This window comes from Loxodonta africana, chromosome 11 (assembly GCF_030014295.1).
Source record: "Loxodonta africana isolate mLoxAfr1 chromosome 11, mLoxAfr1.hap2, whole genome shotgun sequence".
Lineage (NCBI taxonomy): Eukaryota > Metazoa > Chordata > Mammalia > Proboscidea > Elephantidae > Loxodonta > Loxodonta africana.
This window is the reverse complement of record NC_087352.1, coordinates 43,778,280-43,796,066: the sequence shown is the minus strand read 5'-3', so window position 1 is coordinate 43,796,066 and position 17,787 is coordinate 43,778,280. Positions and strand designations below refer to the sequence as shown.

The following is a 17,787-nucleotide window of genomic DNA, read 5'->3' as shown; positions in this document are numbered from 1 at the left end:
ATAAATTGGCCTTAAATGAGGATTTTTGCTGACGTTACTCTTAGAACTTCAGCAAACAGAGTCTAGTGCAGGCCAGTTACAAATGTGATGCAGAATCCTGGAGTGAACTGGAGCCCGGTAGGGCGGGTTGCACTGCCCTGGGAACAATGACCCAGGGTGGTCCTGCCAGGCACTTGTGGTCTGGCGCTGAAGGCAATGCCCACATGGTGCAGGTGGAGGCAGCGCCGTCTCACACGGTGCAAGGGCACGGAAGTCACCAGGAGTGGGAAACGGTGCTGGAGACCACAACCTATCGTGCCTCCTCTCCGATCAAGGCAAAAGCTATGTTTCCGCATGAGACCCAGATTTCATTGACTGGTCCCTGCTTATCTTTCCCTCTCGACTTCCAGGGTCCAGAGAAAGGCTGACTCTCCACCAGTGAATTCATATCAGGATGAAATTAATGACGAGGTATTGGAAGGAGGAAGAGAAGAGGGGGGAGGGGAAAATGCAGATCTCTGAGTAATGGCAAAATGGGAACCTTTATACCTGCAGCCATGATGCTCTGAGAAGAGTTTGCCAGGATTCCTAATTACAGAATGCCAGCGCCACTGCCCCTCAGTGCCATTGCCCCTCTGTAAATTAATGGCTAGAGGAGAGGTAGTCCAGTGTCACCATATTCAACTCTTAGGTCAGGCTTGGGCATCACCAACCAATCCCCACAGAGACCACGTCGTGTTCTTTTACAATTGATTTTAAAATATCTGATTATTTTGGTGTTAATTCTATTTTTCATCATAAGCTTGTTGTTGTTGTTAGTGGCCAAAGAGTCTATTCAGACTCAGGGTGACCCCATGTGTTCTGAGTAGAAGGCCTCCATAGTGTTTTCAAGGCTTTCTTTCAAGGTGCCTCTGAGTGGGTTGTTCCTAGTGGAGCGTTTAGCCATTTGAGCCACCCAGGAACTCCTACAAGCCTGTTAGGATAATGTGTTTGAATAGATGCTAAACATGTACTCAACCTCCTTAAGCTAGAAAGATCTTTCTAGGACGACCCTGCCCCATTTCTCCCCTCCCCCACAAGGACCACAGCGCCGCGCAACTCCCCTCACGCCCACCTGCCCCTCCCAAACAGGTCGGGCCATCCCCCCCTCCCGCTATGACCTCCTGGTTTCAGCTCCAAGACCGTCCCCTTTGAGGTTTTTCAGCTTCCATCTCCAGCTGCTCCAGTCTCTTTCCTACAACCGCACCAAGACTCTGGGGGTGCAAGTCGCTTCGTTGCCAGGTAAGGGCTGAGAGGAGGCAAGGGCCTAGCTGCCTTCTGCGAGCTCCATGCTTTTGCCCAGCGACCCTCCTGAACTAAGTCCAGGGTCCAGGGGCCCCCGAGGGAGGCGACTGGGACAGGAGAGCAGAGGAGGGGAGGCACGTCCTGGCTGGGATCTCCTCCAGGGGAAGTATAGAAAATGAACATTCGGAAGCTTCAGAAATACTCAGATGCTGGGGAAGAGTGGGGTCAGATGCTGACACTTTTGCTTCTAGGACCCAAACTCATTGCCATCCAGTGGATTTCAAGTCATGATAATAAGTTCCAGGACCCAGTCAGACCTAACTATAGGAATAGGGCCCAAGGCAGCCAGCTTCTCCCCAGAGTGGTGTTAGGATAGATGGGGGTGTGATAGGTACCATTAGGATTATGGTTCCTGTGTGATGTATCCCCAAAAAGTCGGCAGTTGGAATCCACCAGCCTTTCCTTGGAAACCCTGGGGGGCAGTTCTACTCTGTCCTATGGGGTCGCTGTGAGTCTGAATTGGCTCCAAGGCATCAGGTTTGTTTTTTTTTCAGTTTGGTGATATATCCCTAGGGCTGAGTAATGTGCACGGATTATCAGGAATTATTGCCGTTGTCAGTACATAGAGGGTGTGTCCCAGTATTTGACTACAGTTGTTAGTTGAAGGAGCCCATTGGTTAAGCCCTGGGCTGCTAAAGGAAAGGTCATCAGCTCAAACCCACCAGCGCTTAGGAGAAAGACCTGGCAATCCACTCCTGTAAAGATTATGGCCTTGGAAACCCTATAGGGCAGTTTTACTCAATTCTATAGAATCTCTCTGAGTGAGAACTGACTTAACAGCGATGCTTTTTTTTTGTTGTTGTTATTGTTTTTCCTGTCTTTGTGTAGATTCGGACTCATGGTGACTCCCTGCATTACAGAATAGAGCTGCTCTGTAGGGTTTTCTGGAAACACTGATGGTATAGTGGTTAAGTGCTATGGCTGCTAACCAAAAGGTCAGCAGTTTGAATCCACCAGGCTCTCCTTGGAAACTCTACGGGGCAGTTCTACTCTGTTCTACAGGGTCACTATAAGTCAGAATCGACTCGACAACAGTGAGTTTGGTTTGGTTTTATAGGGTTTTCTTGGCTGTAATCTTTATGCAAACAAATCACTAGGACCTTTCTTTCCAGAGTCTCTGGATGGGTTTCAACCGTAGACCTTTAGATCCAGCAGTAGAGCGCAAACCTTTGACCACCTAGTCCTAAGTAATTGCATCCATTGTGACTATGCCACAGCAGAAAAAAGGTGCAATGTTAGCCACACTTGGCCAAGTCAGGATTTAAAATTATTTGAGGCCAATCTGATCCAAGAGATTTTATTACCCTCCAGTGTATTACAGTGAACTCTGACCGGCAGTGAAATTAGAATAAATGGAACCACCATTCTTTCTTACTTGTTTCGTATTACAGACTCCTACATGTGTATGTTGTGAGGCCCCAAGAAATTCCACATATCTCGCATTTCCAAGCTTGCTGTACTTGAGTTTAGATCCAGATAGCAAGAGAGAAAATAATGTATAATTCTACTGCCATTTATTGAATACCTACTGTGTGCTAGGCCTTATCTTCTTTAAATTTCACAGTAAACCTATAAAGCGGATGGAGTCATCCTCTGTTTACAAATTAGGCAGATGCTGCTCAGGGGGAAAAGAAAAGAGCACAGTGTGATGAAAAGCAGCTGGGACGGGCCAGCGAAGTCCCACTTGTGATCGTGAAGTTTTTCATGAATGGAGTTGGAAGTTCCACCTTCTGGTTTTGTAGAAAGGGGTGGTCTGTTAAGATTAATTTAACCCTAGAAAACTATTCAGGTAATATTATTATCACCTTACCATTGTCAAAACAATCCAGTTGCCAGTTCCAACTCATGAGGACCCCATGTGTTTCAGGGTAGAACTGGACTCTAGAGGGTTTCCTACTGTGACGTTTTAGAATCAGATCTCCAGGACTGTCTTCTGAGGCCCTTCTGGGTGGATTCGAACAGCCTATCTTTCGGTTTGCAGCAGAATGCATAATGATTTATACCATCTAGAGGCTCCTTATTATCACCTTGTTATTGCTGTTCGGTGCCTTTGAGTCAGTTCCTACTCATCGCCACCCCATTTGATATACAGGACTGCCCTATAGGGTTTCCCGGGCTGTAATCTTTATGGGAGCAGATTGCCAGGGCTTCCCCCTCGGAGCCGGTGGATGGATTCTGACCACCAGTCTTTCTGTAAGCAAATGAGTGCTTAACCATTCAGCTACCAGGCTTCACTATAGGAAGGTATAAAAAGATACATCGATGATAAAATAAATTAAACCCATGATATTGATATCTTTCTACTAGACTTAAGATGGGTGTAGAAATAACTTTTGTAGTCATTGTACTGTTTGTGAATTTTTAAAAAACATATTTGAAAGTCTTAGGAGACTCCAGTTTATTAGACTTGTTAAGTCTTAATTTATTAGATTTATGGAAATTCAAATGTTTATGAAGGTGTGTTTGTGAAATCTTAAGTTTTCTTTCAAAGATGCTGAAAGAATTGAAAAACTTGATATAATAGGTGATATAACACTTGAACATTAAAAAAAAATTTTGTTCACTGCATAGGCACTGTGTTTTAATGTTGGAGGATAACATTATTTTTACCAGATTGGCAAACAATAGACTGACCATTAACTAAAGTACAAAAGCAGGGAAAGCTGTTTCCTCTGTATGGAAATTCCGTTTTGGGAATGAAAATCCTAGGGACTTGAAAGCACCCTGCACTCACCAGCAGGGTTTAGCCTGTGGGAAGAAATCATGGAGGTAGCTGACCGGTCATTCCTTGCATTCGTGAGTGTAAAAAGTTACTGAAAGGGTTTCACTCATCTGCAGAACTTTTGGAGGAAGTTTACCATGGATCCTATCTGCATTAGATCCTATTATAAACACTACTATGCAGTTTTATTTCACTTAAGAGTAGAAACACACAAGATAAATTTGAGGGCCCCACAAAGATATACTCAGATTTGTGGTGTGTATCTACTTGCCCATTGACCAAAAATGTGAAATCTAACTATCAACAAGAAGAGTGAAAATGTCATGTTTTCCCTGTAATATTGTATTTATGTAATATTGGAAGAGTATATTTATGTAGCATTGTTTTTAAGTCCATTTTTCTAGGCTTACCATCATGGATACTCTATCAGAAGCTAATGGCACCTTTGCCTTAAACCTTTTGAAAAAGCTGGGTGAAAACAACTCAAAAAATGTATTTTTTTTTTCTTTGCCCATGGGTATCTCCTCCACCCTGGGTATGGTCTTCATGGGTGCAAAGGGGAACACCAATGCCCAGATATCCCAGATAATAAAAGCCATTTCAAGGCAATAGTAAATAATCTGTCTGTTGAGCTAGTCTTTCAGTTTCAAATTCCAAAGACATTGCTTTTAGCAGATAACTCCGCTAATGCTACAGGTGACAGTCTCGCCAGTTCTTGTGCCAATAAATGACATGGGTCCTGGTTTCCCTAGCCTCCACAGTAATTTCTTCACTGTCCTTCTAGCCTCCACCAATTTCCCTCACCTCCCTTTCCTCACAGCCTCTGCCATTGATCTTGTACTCAAGTCAATGTTACATGTTTTAGACATTTCTCATGGCATAATAATTCGTAAGACTGGATGAGACACAAAGAGGATTTAATCTTGAGCCCCCCAGTGTTTAGAGGTCAATGTAATGAAGACATGAAGTTGAACAAGTCCAGTCATGTTTCAATTTATTATTTGTCCATTTCCTTTGTAGACTGGAGAGAAATCTGTACAAGTGATGTTTAAGGATTCTACACTTACACTGACTTATGTCAAAGAAATATGCACCCAAATTCTGGTGCTTCTCTATGTGGGAATGGAGCTAAATACGATCATCGTGTGTCCAGATGAAAACACCGATTAAAAACAGTAAGAGTGTCAAAGGAACCCTAGTGGCACAGATGTTAAGCTCTCGGCTACTAACTGAAAAGTTGGTAGTTCGAACCCACCAGCCACTCTGCAGGAGAAACATGTGGCAATCTGCTTCCCTAAAGATTACAGCCTTGGAAACCCTATGGAAAAGTTCTGCTCTGTTCTTTAGAGTCTCTGTAAGTCGGAATCGGCTGAATGGCCACCAGTTTTTATGGGTGTTAAGCAGTCGATCTTTGATGTTAGCATTGCACTATGGTGGCAGGAGAATTACCTTGGAATTTCTGCTGTTCTCATTCTCCCCATTTCCCAGTTAATAATTTTTGGTGCTAGCACAATTTCCAATTACCTATTAACTTTCTGGAATCAGAGGTGGGTTGGGGGAGGCAGGAGAATTCCTGAGGTATGAGAGCGCTGTGATGGTGGCTGAGGGAGACAAGGGCAGGTCTCCTGAGAAGAGGGCGTCACAGCCTAGTTCTAACTTGCTACTCACTTCTAAGTACGCCACATTTCCTCATTCATTGTACCGTAATCACTGTAGTCAGAAATATGAATGCTGCCTTAGATATATTTCTGAAAGGTACAGACGTTGTTTCTGTTGAGCTTTACTACTTGCATGTAAGGGTGAAGTGTGTGTCAAGCCAATGCAGTATTGTGGGGAGGAGCCCAAATGAGCAGCCTGCTCATAGGAAGCAGACATGGCCTTCCTCACCTGATCACAGAATAGAAATAAAGTGCAGCCAAAGACTGAATCTTGACAAAAAGGAAGGCCCTTTCTTATTGCAACAAATCACAAACCCCTCCAAGGTTAGGGCGGAGAAGAGCTCTGCAAGGAGGCTTCCAGGTGGTGGAGAGGAATTACAGCAGGAGGGCTCCCTGTGGAGTCTTCCTGTGTGAACTCTCTTGATTTTTCCTGCTCTGCGTGCCTACTGACTCCATCACACTCTGTCAGAGCATCTGCTGCTCTCCATGTCTCAATGGCCAAAGGCAGTTAGAACCTTCCCATTTCGGATTCTCTTTTCTGAAATATGGAAGAAAACAAACAGTTAATGAACAAAGTAATAAGAGCCTTGAAGTCAAGTTTCCAACTTGCAGTTTTCTCATCCTATGAATCCCATTTTATCAGCAGTGCTGGGCTTTATCACCACCCTATTCCCATCCCTCACCCTAAGACATTTTACCCTCAAACTACCTTCGTTGGCTTATATAACCATATAAAGTTCCTTCTACTCTGATACTCAGCCACATGATCTCTGAAGTCATTTTTTGTTCTGAACATTTTGGTTTGAAACGTTCTGGTGATAGATGTGCAGAGTTCCTTCTGCTTTAGCACTGGGCCATGTTATCTGTGAAGACTTTTTTTTTCTGAACATTTCGGTTTGAAAACATTTCTCTAACCACAACCTCTTCATGGCTCAGGTTTCCTAGAGATGCTGCTTCTTCCCTCTCTGCTGTCCTTCTGGTCTGAGGCCTTCCAGAACAGAAGATCCCTTCCCAACCCGGAAGTGCTGTAGGAGTGCTTTCTCATGTGTTTTCTCCCATCTCCTTCCGTCCCCACCCACCTCTTAGACACACAAGAGAAAATATCTTGGAAGTCTCTCTGTGCTAATTTTATCATACAAGCATCTTAATTATCAGATGATCATCCACTTATTTTGATAAATACTCAAATACCTACCAAGGGTCAGGCACTGGGCTATTCAAGGAAGGAAGGAAAACTGATGGTACTATATCTTCATAAATATTTTCTCATTCATTAAAATATGGTAGGCTATCCCCTATCAGTTATCAAAGTGTACTGTGAATCTAAAAAACATAAAACAGTGAGGTGGTATAAGCATGGACAAAGGCACCAATGAAATAGAATAATGAATGAAAAGCAATGGGACATTCATTCTCAAAATATGTAGTCAAAGCTAAGTCTTAATTACAAGTTTCTGCCTCAGGGAACAGGTTTGGCTAAGTGTCTGGGATTCAGGATTCAAGGATAGATGTGCAAAACCATCTTCTAGTTGAATGGTTTCTCAGTTGCGTGCCGTCTTCTGGATCTGTGATGTTCAACATGGTAGCCTTCAGCCACGCATAGCTATTTACTTTTTTAAACAATTTTCTCTTGATAAAATTCACTTACCATACAATTCTGCCATTTTTATGTGTAATTCAGTGGTGTTCAGTATATTCACAGATTTGTGCAACCATCACCACAGTGAATTTTAGAACATTTTCATCACATCCAGAAGAAACCCTGTATTCTCCAGCGTCTACCACCCTATCTCCCTCACTGTACTACTTCATCTAAATCTAAGCAACCGCTAATCTACTTTCTGTCTCTAGAGTTTCCTAATCTTGGCTATCATATGAATAGGATTTTATAGTATGCGGTCCTTTGTGACTGGCTTCTTTCACTTAGCATAATGTTTTCAAGGTTTTATTAATGTTGTAACGTGTATCACTTCACCATTCATTTTTATGGCCACTTCCAAAAAAAATCCACTGTATGGACTGGATATACCACATTTTGTTTTTTCAACTGCCTAATATTTAAATTAAATTAAAATTTAAAATCATCACTTGCATTGCCCACATTTCAAATGCTCAGTAGCCACCTTTGGCTCATGGCTGCCATATTGTACAGTGCTGGTGTAAAACATTAACATCATAGCAGAAAGCTCTGTTGAATAGCACTCTTCTAGGTCTTACAATCTCTAACTCTCTTGTAGTAGGTGGAAAACAAACTTACTTATGAGAGATTCACAGAATGCACAAGGGCAGACAAGATGATTGAAGAAAAGGTGGGAGTTTTCCTTCCTAATTTAAACTGGAGGGAAGTTATGACTTGGAGAATGTCCTTCCCAGTTTGGACATGGCCAATGCCTTTGACAGGGCCAGGGCAGTCTTTTCTGGAATGTCACACAAGAGAGACTTGTTTGTGTGCAAGGTTGCACACAAGGCATTTCTGGAAGTCAATGAGGGTAGCACCGAAGCAGCTGCTGCCACAGCCATTCACTTTCTGTGCAAATATGGGCCATTCGCCTTCACCCTGAAATTCTGGGCTGACCACCCTTCCTTTTCTTTATCCTTCCTTTTCTTTATCCAACACAACCAAGACCAAAGACATTCTGTCCTGAGGCCGATTCTCCACTCCATAGAAAATGGAAGTCACTGGATATAGCATTTCTCCTTTCTCCTACGGACCTACTATTCTTCTGTTCTTAACACTGTTCCTACAGCCCAAAGTGACCTTTTTAGTGCAGAGGGGGATAAATCAGAAATTAAAGGCTGTTGAATTTCTTGTTGAGAACTCTGTGTATGTGTTTATATGTAATGTTTTTCTAGAATCTGCAATTGACATTTTCTGAGGTCTTATGGTTACTTTTGCAGTGGAAGCACTGGTTGACTGAAGTTCTCTTGTTTGAAGTCATGTGTTATTCCCACCTTTCACCCCAGGTGTGGGGATTTCAACTGTCATAGGCATGTCTCGTATCTTCACTTTGTGCAGAGCACTCTGTCCCTACCCCCACAGGCCACTGTGCTTTTCTTCTCCCAGACACACTAAGATAAATCACTTTTCTCTCCTCTCTACTCATTGGCCTTGTGATTGCGTCCTATTTTTAGTGATAGGATACAGAGTGAAATGAACAGCTAGGTGGAGGTGTGTGGAATAGGTCTCAGAAATCATCAGTGAGAGCCCTGTCCCAGAACTTTCTGCAAGCTCTTCAGAAATCTGCAAAAAGCAGGGAGAGTAGGTAACTCAGACCAATGAGAAATCAGACCTATTCTCATGTGCGTTTCTGCCTTTATCGTGTTTGGCATTCACAGGAATTTGTGGATCACATACCTATTGTTATGGATTGAATTGCGTCCCCCCAGAATGTGTGTCAACTTGACTAGGCCAGTATTATGTGATTGTCCACCATTTTGTCATCTGATGTGACTTTCCTATGTGTTGTAAATCCTACCTCTATGATGTTAATGAGGCAGAATTAGGGGCAGTTATGTTAATGAGGAAGGACTCAGTCTAGATTAGGTTGTATCTTGAGTCAAGGGCTTTTGAGATATAAAAGAGAGAATCAAGTAGAGAGATAGAGGGACCTCATACCACCAAGAAAGTAGTGCCAGGAGCAGAGTGTGTCCCTTGGACCTGGGGTCCCTGCACTGAGAACCTCCTAGGCCAGGTGAAGACTGATGACAAAGACCTTCCTCCAGAGCCAACTGAGAAAGAAAGCCTTTCCCTGGATCTGGCGCCCTGAATTTGGACTTCTCGCCTCCTAAACTGTGAGAAAATTTATTTCTGTTTGTTAAAGCCATCTGCTTGTGGTATTTCTGTTATAGCAGCACTACATAACTAAGACAACTTTGCAAGTGCACAAATATTCCAATTTCCTTGAATATTTACAATTGCTGTCAGGAGGCCAAGATGGTTGCACATGTCCCTTTCTTAGTGATGTAGCTTTAGATCTTATGAATAAACATCTGATGACTCTGTTCTATTTCAAGTATTAAAAAAAGAAAAAGCAAATGTTTACGTGTCTACTTGCGTATCTTGCTTGACATGTGTGTGCCATGTTCAATGATTCAGGAAAAAATTGATGAATCAGATTAGAGGAAAGCCATGCTGTGTTCTAGGGGACAGCTGAAAGCACTTCTTCCAGTGGCTGACTCATTTACAGTCAGTAGGAGCCTGGGCCCCTGTAACTTAGCTGATGCAACTTGTATTTTCATTCAGTAGCTGGTCTACTTTCCCCAGCAACTGAGCTATGGGAGCAGAATGGGATTGAGGATGATAAGGAACTGCTGACGTTATTAGTGGGCTGAGAAGGGGAGAGAGAAGGCTTTAGGGGCTGCTGGTTTAGTCACTCTCACCCTCCTCCTTCCTCTGCTTTATACTATTTGCACGGTTGTAAAAATCTGATCGAGGGGACTTGGAAATAGGACTCAAGGTGGGAATAATGGCTTATGCGATTTTTCTAGTGCAGAGAGAGCCCTGAGTGCCACAACCAGCAGTTACAGTCTGGTGTCCTCCTCCCTAGGGAAGGCTGCCACTAGTCTGCCTAATGCAGGGCAGGGCTCAGGGGTAGGGGTGCAAGTGGAATAGTGTCTAACCCTCTAAGTGTCAAGGTGCTTTCTTCTTCAGGATAAGAAAATTCAGGCTACATCAGTATTAAATGATAGAAATGAATGTCAGTGGTCCTGTCTGCTACAGACCGATAATACAATAAAACTTAACTATGTAAAAAAATCACAATGCACAGAAGATGAACCACATGCTATATTGTAAGTTCTATAGTTTCAAGTGCTGCCTGATATCTTTGAGCCTCATGCTATCCCAAAGTCTTAACTATGAGTTCCCCTGCTCTTGCTAGATATTGCCTACCCCCACCCAATGTTTAAAATCTTCATCTCTCCAATTGTCCTATCAGCTACACCAGCTGCACTCCACTTGGTCCTCAACCCAATGCATCTAACTTCCCTGTTAGCCCAAGAAACGATTCAAACAAGCTGATCACATTCACCCTCTGGAATCAGGGGCACCTCACCCTCTTGTTACTACAAAGCCTACGTCCCATATCCCAGCTGTGTACTCTGCTCCCTGGTGGGATCCCCCATGTGGCCCTGCCTGGCATGTGATGTCCTCCTCTACCCCCAAGCTGAGAGTACCTGTGACCAACAAACTGCTGTCAATATCATCCGGTGTCAGGTGTCATATATTTGGTCATCTCATACTAACTATGTAGGGCAGGGACAACTCTTTTACCAATGGAGTGAGTAGGAGGTGACCAGCACAAATGCTTCCTGCTCTCAGGGGCTCTTTGGGCCTCACTGAGGTACTTTTCTTTAGCTGTCTGTCTTTGCACATTCCCTTTGAAGAATTATCACCAATATTTTGTTACATTCCAGGAAAAGATACAATCACCCAAATAATGTTTCCACACATTTTATGAAATTGCACTAGAAGACATTTCTGGGATGTTGTGGAGTGTTCCCAATACCAAAATGAAAATAAGCAACCACAAAATAAACACCTGCTGGTATTTAATTCTAGGAAATAAACTTGTCTCACCCATTCACAAATGGTTTGCGCTACTATGCATTAGGTGTTTTACATAGATGGTTTTATTTATTTCTGAGCAATAAATAAACCCAGGACTTATCTGAGACTCTGGAGGAAAAGTAACTTATAATGGGGTAGGTCTGGGACCTATGGTCAGGTCTGATAACTCCAAAGCTCAATTTCCTCCATGGGGCTGAGCTGTCCCAAGGTATACAGGAGGGGCTCAGTGGAAACAGATTCTACCAGATTGGCAGCTGTGGCACAGTGCACATGGGACAAGGACGAGAAATGACTCTGCCTCTGTAGAAAGAGCATGGAGGCGGTGTCTGACCTCCTCTGACTTCACAAGGGGGAAGGAGAATCAAGATCAATAGCCCAAGGCTGATTCCTATGAGGTGGTTGTCAGATATGCTTCCTCTCTCTGCTGTCTTTACCAATTCTGACACCAACCATCCCTCCCATGGCAGTCTCTACTTTTCTGCTGGGTTCAATAATTCATTGCAATGGCCACACAGAACTCACAGAACATACCCACAATTATGGGCTTTATTAGGGAAGTAACAGTTACAATTCAGATTCGGGAACGCTCAGCATACAGTTCTTCCACCAACGTAACCTCTTCCCAGCTGTGCTCACAGGCATGCCTCTCCCTGGCCCTCCACCTCTGTCCAAAGGCATGCAGATTTCTCTCTCTGTGGTCCAGGAAGCCCATGATGCAGTCTCCTGCTGCCAGGTCTCTGCTGCCTTCAGTGTTACAGCTCTCTGTCTCCTGGATCCAGGAGCTTCTTAGCACAGGGATCTCTGGTCCAAAGGATACACTGGCTCTTCTTCCTTGGTTGTAGTGGAATCCTCTCTTTCTTGCCTGTGGGATAACTCATTTCAAGCCCAATGGGATGGCAAAACTGAAATACTCCTTTGGTGGGCTACAATTATTAGTTGCACAGTCCCACCCAATCACTTGGGTGGGAGTTATGAGGCCATGGCTAGAAAGGTCACACAGAAGCATTCAGTCGCACTGCAGGCTCTCACGGGAAGGCCTGTTTCTCTGACTCTGTTCTCCCATCTGAAAAATGGAGCTTAGAAATTTCCAGTACCTAAAGCATATAACATTGAACCCGTGAGTGAGGGTCCTGGTGTGTGTAGCTAAGGCTGAGTGCAGCTGGTCCCTGTGAAGTCCCCAGGGGTGGCTGCTCCCCTGCAGGAGTCCCAGATGGAGGCCTGAGAACCCTCTCTTCTCCTACACCCAGTGAGGATCAGTGCCTGCAGCTGGGGGGCCCAGGTCACAAAGAGGGGTCCAAAGGCGTGGGTGCTTTGGAGCCCAGAGGACTGGACTATGGTGGGAGGTGGTGCTCCTCTGCACAGGGACGACTTGGAGGCTGACAGATAGCCTGACCTTCAGTTTTCGTGTGAAGGGGTTGGAGAAGGTAGAGGGCTGGAGGGGGCTTCTGGGCCACCTGGTGACTATAAAAACTGACCCTATCTGATATGCTGCTGGGTGGGGTGCACTGAGCAGGCCATCTTGGTCCCAAGATGTACCTTTGGGCTGCTGCTAATTGGGGTAGGTCAGTGAAATGCTTTAGTTGTCTTACTGTAATATTAATACCGTACTTATGGTAGAAAATGCCCCATTCTGGGAAGGAAGCCATGTGGACTGTGGTCCAGCTTCTTCTATTTCATCTCTGTGTGACCTGAGTGTGGGATGTATAGAACCCCCAAAAACACACCCATTGCTGTCTAGTCAATTCTGACTCATATCCCCACTCTACAGGGCAGAGTATAACTGACCTATAGGGTTTCCAGGGCTGTACATATTTAGGGAAGCAGACTGACACGTCTTTCCCCTGCTTTCTACCACATCTTTTTCCAGTTCAGTGGCTGCTGGGTTTGAACTGCTGACCTTTCTGTTTGCAGCTGTGCACTTAACAAATGTCCCACCAGGGTGCCGAATACAGAGAGATGGGTAAAAAATAAAAAACAAAAAAATAAAGCAGAGCAAAATCACATTGATTCTGACAGCATATTAGAAAATAAAATTTTGCTCTTGATTTAAAATAAGTAAATATATAAAATAAAGCTAGCAGGCATCTTGCATTAGCTAATGTATTTATATAACTTAAATTTGAAAGAATTCTCAAAAGAAACCACATGGATTAAAGCTCCCTTAGGATATACATATACTGGAAGTTACATTTTCAAAAAGCATAATTCATGAAAGTGTGTGTGTATTTTAGTACAATAAAACTGGAATTATGTAAGCATTAAAAAAAATGAAAAAACGTATAGCTGATGGAACCGAATATAGAGTCCAAAACAGACCCACGTGTATATAACTATCTGGTTTGTAATAAGGAATTTTAGGTGGTGCAAATGGTTAAAAGATCAGCTACTTAACTGAAAGGTCAAGTTCCAATCCAACCAGAGATGCCTGGAAGAAAGGCCAGCCGATGTATTTATACAACAATTAAAAAAAAAAACAACAACAAAAAAACAAAGCCAAACACCCCTATGGAGCAATTCTAATCTGAAACGTAAGGGGTTGCCACGAGTCAGAACCGGCTCCAGGGCTGCTGGTTGGTTTTTGTTGTTGTTGTTGTTGTTTCGTTTGTAGTAAAGGTGGCATCTTAAGCCATTAAAAAAATATTAAGCCATTAGATTAGATTAAAAAGGTGGACTTTTTAAAAAGCTGAGCAGGACCAACTCTGAAGTCATTTGAAAAAAGGAGTTAAAATGGGATCCGTATTTCTCACACAGCAGCATCAACTCTAAATGGATCAGCAGTCTAAGGGTAAAAAAATGAAGCCATCCAAATACTGGAAGAAAACATGGTGAACTCTGTAATTCAGGGAAAGCTTTTCTAACTATGACCAAACATCTAGAAGCAGTAAAGGAAAAGGCCATTAAATTAGAGGGCATAAGAAAACAGCATGCCAACATCCCGTAAGCAATGTAAAACACCTGGCTGGACACCAGGAGGCCCATCTGGCTGAGGACCCAGCCACTCCCTTTGCCCGCTTCTCTCCACCGCCCCACCACAGCCCCTTTGAGGCCCCGCCCCCCTTGCCCTGCCCAGCCCCACCACCCTTCCGGTTTATTCCGCCTGGATTCTCTTGTCTCATTCTGCTTCAGGCTGCAGCTGCTCACACCTTTTTCTTTCAGCAGAGCAGAAGGACTTTGGGTACATGTCCGGTTGGGGATCTGCTCCCCTCGCGGAGCCCGTTGTCTCTCCATCGCTGGGATATATGCTGGGAGGAGGAAGGAGCCTGGTCGCCTTCCACAGGCTCCCTGCATTTCCTGGTGCGCCCCTCTTGAACTGCAGCCAGGGCAGGGCCTACCAAGGGGGAGGGCACAGGGACCACCACAGGGAAGGGAGAGGCACATGCCTGCTCTGATCCCCTTCCGGAACTAGGTTACAGGTGAACTACAGAGCCCGTGGGTGAGGTGACCATGAGTCAGAATCCAACAGAAGGCAGCTAGATTATTTGCTCATTGACAAAATGTGTCAAGTATTAACAAGCAGAGTGAAAATGCAGCCAACATGGAAGCCTATATTTATATAACATTGTTTTTAAATCCATTGTTTCAGGCTCACCATCATGGATACTTTATCAGAAGCCAATGGCACCTTTGCTTTAAACCTTTAAAAAAAAAAACTGGGTGAAAACAACTCGAAAAACATATTTCTTTCACCCATGAGCATCTTCTCTGCTCTGGCCACGGTCTTCATGGGTGCAAAGGGGAACACAGCTGCCCAGATGTCCCATGTAATGAAAGCCATTTCAAGGCAACAGTAAATGCTCTTGATTTGTCAATTGAGTTGATCTTTCAATTTCTAATCCCAAAGACATTGCTCTTAGCAGATAACTCTGCTAGTGTCACAGGGATATGGAGGGGGGTTTGTCAGGACACAAGTTGCCAGCACTGCTGGACCACCCTGTGGTGACCCTGGGGGGCTTTCCTGTGGATGCACTGATCTGTTAGGAGTTGGGCGTTGGACAATTAGATTGATTTTATCACCACACCGTGATGATGCATGAGTTTGTAAGTAGGCATAAAGACTTATGTCAAAGTTGAGTCATATGATAAGAGATTTATACACTGATAGGAAATATTATCTACTTTCCTCACAGCCACACATATATCCAACATGCGATGCTGAGATTATGAAGGAGAACTGTAATGGCCACACCCATTCACAAAGAGCAGGGGTGTGGGCTGGTGTGTGGAAGGCATATAGCAGTCATTGAACCACAGCAGTTCTGAAATTCTGCCAGGTACGTATTAACCTCAGCTATGGAGACAGGAAATGTCCATTAATCAGTCTCCACTTATACTTTCTGTGAGTCATCCTAATCCATTGCCTTCCTTGGTGTCTGAGTCATCTGGTGCTGCTGTAACAGAAATACACAAGTGGTTGACTTTAACAAAGAGAATTTTATTTCTTCACAGTAAAGTGGGCTAAAGTTTCAAATTCAGGGCATCAGCTCCAGAGAAAGACTTTCTCTCTCTCTGTCAGCCTTCTCATCAACCTTCCCCAGGACTAGGAGCTTCTCTGTGCAGGGACCCAGAGTCCAAAGGACACAATCTGCTCCCAGCACTGCTTTTTTGGTGGTATGAGGTCCTCAACTCTCTGCTGGCTTCCCTTTCTTTTTATCTCTTGAGAGATAAAAGGTGGTGCAGGCCACACTCCAGGGAAACTCCTTTTACATTGGATCAGGGATGTGACCTGGGTAAGGGTGTTACAATCCCACTGTAATCTTCTTTAACATAAAATTACAATCACAAAATGGAGGACAGCAACACAATATTGGGAATCATGGCCTAACCAAGTTGACACATATTTTGGGGGGGACACAATTCAATCCATGACGCTTGGTCTTTGGTTCCATCTTCTGTTGTCTTGATTTAGTGCTCTGAGGTTTCTTTCCTTTTCTATAAGGAGTGGCCCATGCTTATGACTAAGTAGCTCTCAGCCTGCTTCCTGCCCATAGAAAGTGGGGGCCCAGAGGTCTCTTTTTCACAGGGATCTGTCTCTCCCTTTTAGTCCAAGTCAGGACAGCTCATATCTAACCTTGGTGGGCTTCCTGTGCACCAATTCACAATCTACTTCATTAGACAAAAGGCACATCCACAAGTCTGTTTGAGACAGGACTCTCTGTACTTTGAGTGGGGAGTCAGGGTGCTGAAGGATGGGGACCTCAAGAGACTTAGTAGCCCGTTAATCTAGCTGAAAGGGTCTCTGAGGCACTGTCTTCATCTTTCTAAGGTTTTAATAAGGTGGGTCTTACTGTCACATCCTTGGTGGGATTTTGACCCTGACATCAGTGCCTTGGATTTGGTCTTTGTCCTGAGGCCATTCTTCACCTTTGGTGTAGTTTAATGGGCTCAAGCATAGCAAAGATTGTGAGGACAGTGTACACAGAGTGCACTACGAGTCAGAACTGACTTGATGCCACCTAACAACAAGAACAGAATATTTTACCAGCTGGAGCGTCCAAATACAAAACATTTTTATTTTCACCCAGCACATTCAAGGTTGGAAATAAAAAAACACAAACCTGTTGCCGTTGAGTCAATTCCGACTCATAGCTACCCTATAAGACAGGGTAGAACTGTCCCATAGAGTTGCCAAGGAATGCCTGGTGGATTCGAACAGCTGACCTTTTGGTTAGCAGCCATAGCTCTTAACCACTATGCCACCAGGGTTTCCAGGTTGGAAACAGTTCTTTCAAAGTCTGCTTGAAATCTGATCAATTCCTTTTTTAGCTCATCTTTCACCTCCCATGTTTTATCCTGTTGTTGTTAGCTGTACAACAGTACGAAACACTGCTGGGTCCTGTACGATTCTCACCAGAGTCCTGGTGGTACAGTTGTTAAGAGCTTGGCTGCTAACAGAAAGGTTGACAGCCCAAACCCACCAGCCGCTCATAGGAGAAAAGGTGTAGCGACCTGCTTCAGTAAAGATTACAGCCTTGGAAACCCTCTGGGACAGTTCTACTCTAACCTATAGGGTCACTGTGAGTTGGGATTGACTCTAAGGTAACCAGTCTATGCTTTATACTAGGCAGCTAAAACAAGTCAATTGACACTTGGAACATTTCTTCCCGGAAATTTCTTCACTGTATTTCCAGCCTTCTCCAACAGTCTTCTCCAACAATCTCCAGACTACTCTTTCCTTCCAACCTCTGCCTACTGCTTTGTTCCCAAGACCAAAAAAAAAAAAAAAGAAAGAAAAACCCACGTTTTAGCTTTCTCTTATGGCAGAAGTCCACTCGTAAGTACTATTGCTATGCGTGTTACCTCTTGTTGCGAAACAAACATCTCAAAACTTTGTGGCTTGAAATAACAATGACTGATTACTTTTTATATTGTGTGGGCTGACTGAGCAGTTCTTCTGCTCCATATGGGGCCAGCTGGGGTCATTCATGCTGCGGCTGCTTCATTTGACAATGGCTGGAAGGTCCAATGAGGCTCCTTTCACAAGTAAGGGCCTTGGTGCTGGCTGTGGGTTGGAACGG

The 17,787-nt window shown here is 44.0% G+C and overlaps 1 protein-coding gene across 1 annotated transcript in view; it reads left to right on the top strand.

The window, feature by feature from the left end:
* The first annotated feature begins 146 nt into the window (after positions 1–146).
* Positions 147–17,787, top strand: part of LOC135232695 (serpin B6-like) — a 33,244-nt gene continuing 15,603 nt past the window's right edge. The window contains 4 exon segments of the mRNA XM_064293210.1: positions 147–294; positions 1,111–1,260; positions 14,921–15,059; positions 17,534–17,543. Coding sequence (XP_064149280.1) covers positions 147–294; positions 1,111–1,260; positions 14,921–15,059; positions 17,534–17,543 — 447 coding nt within the window.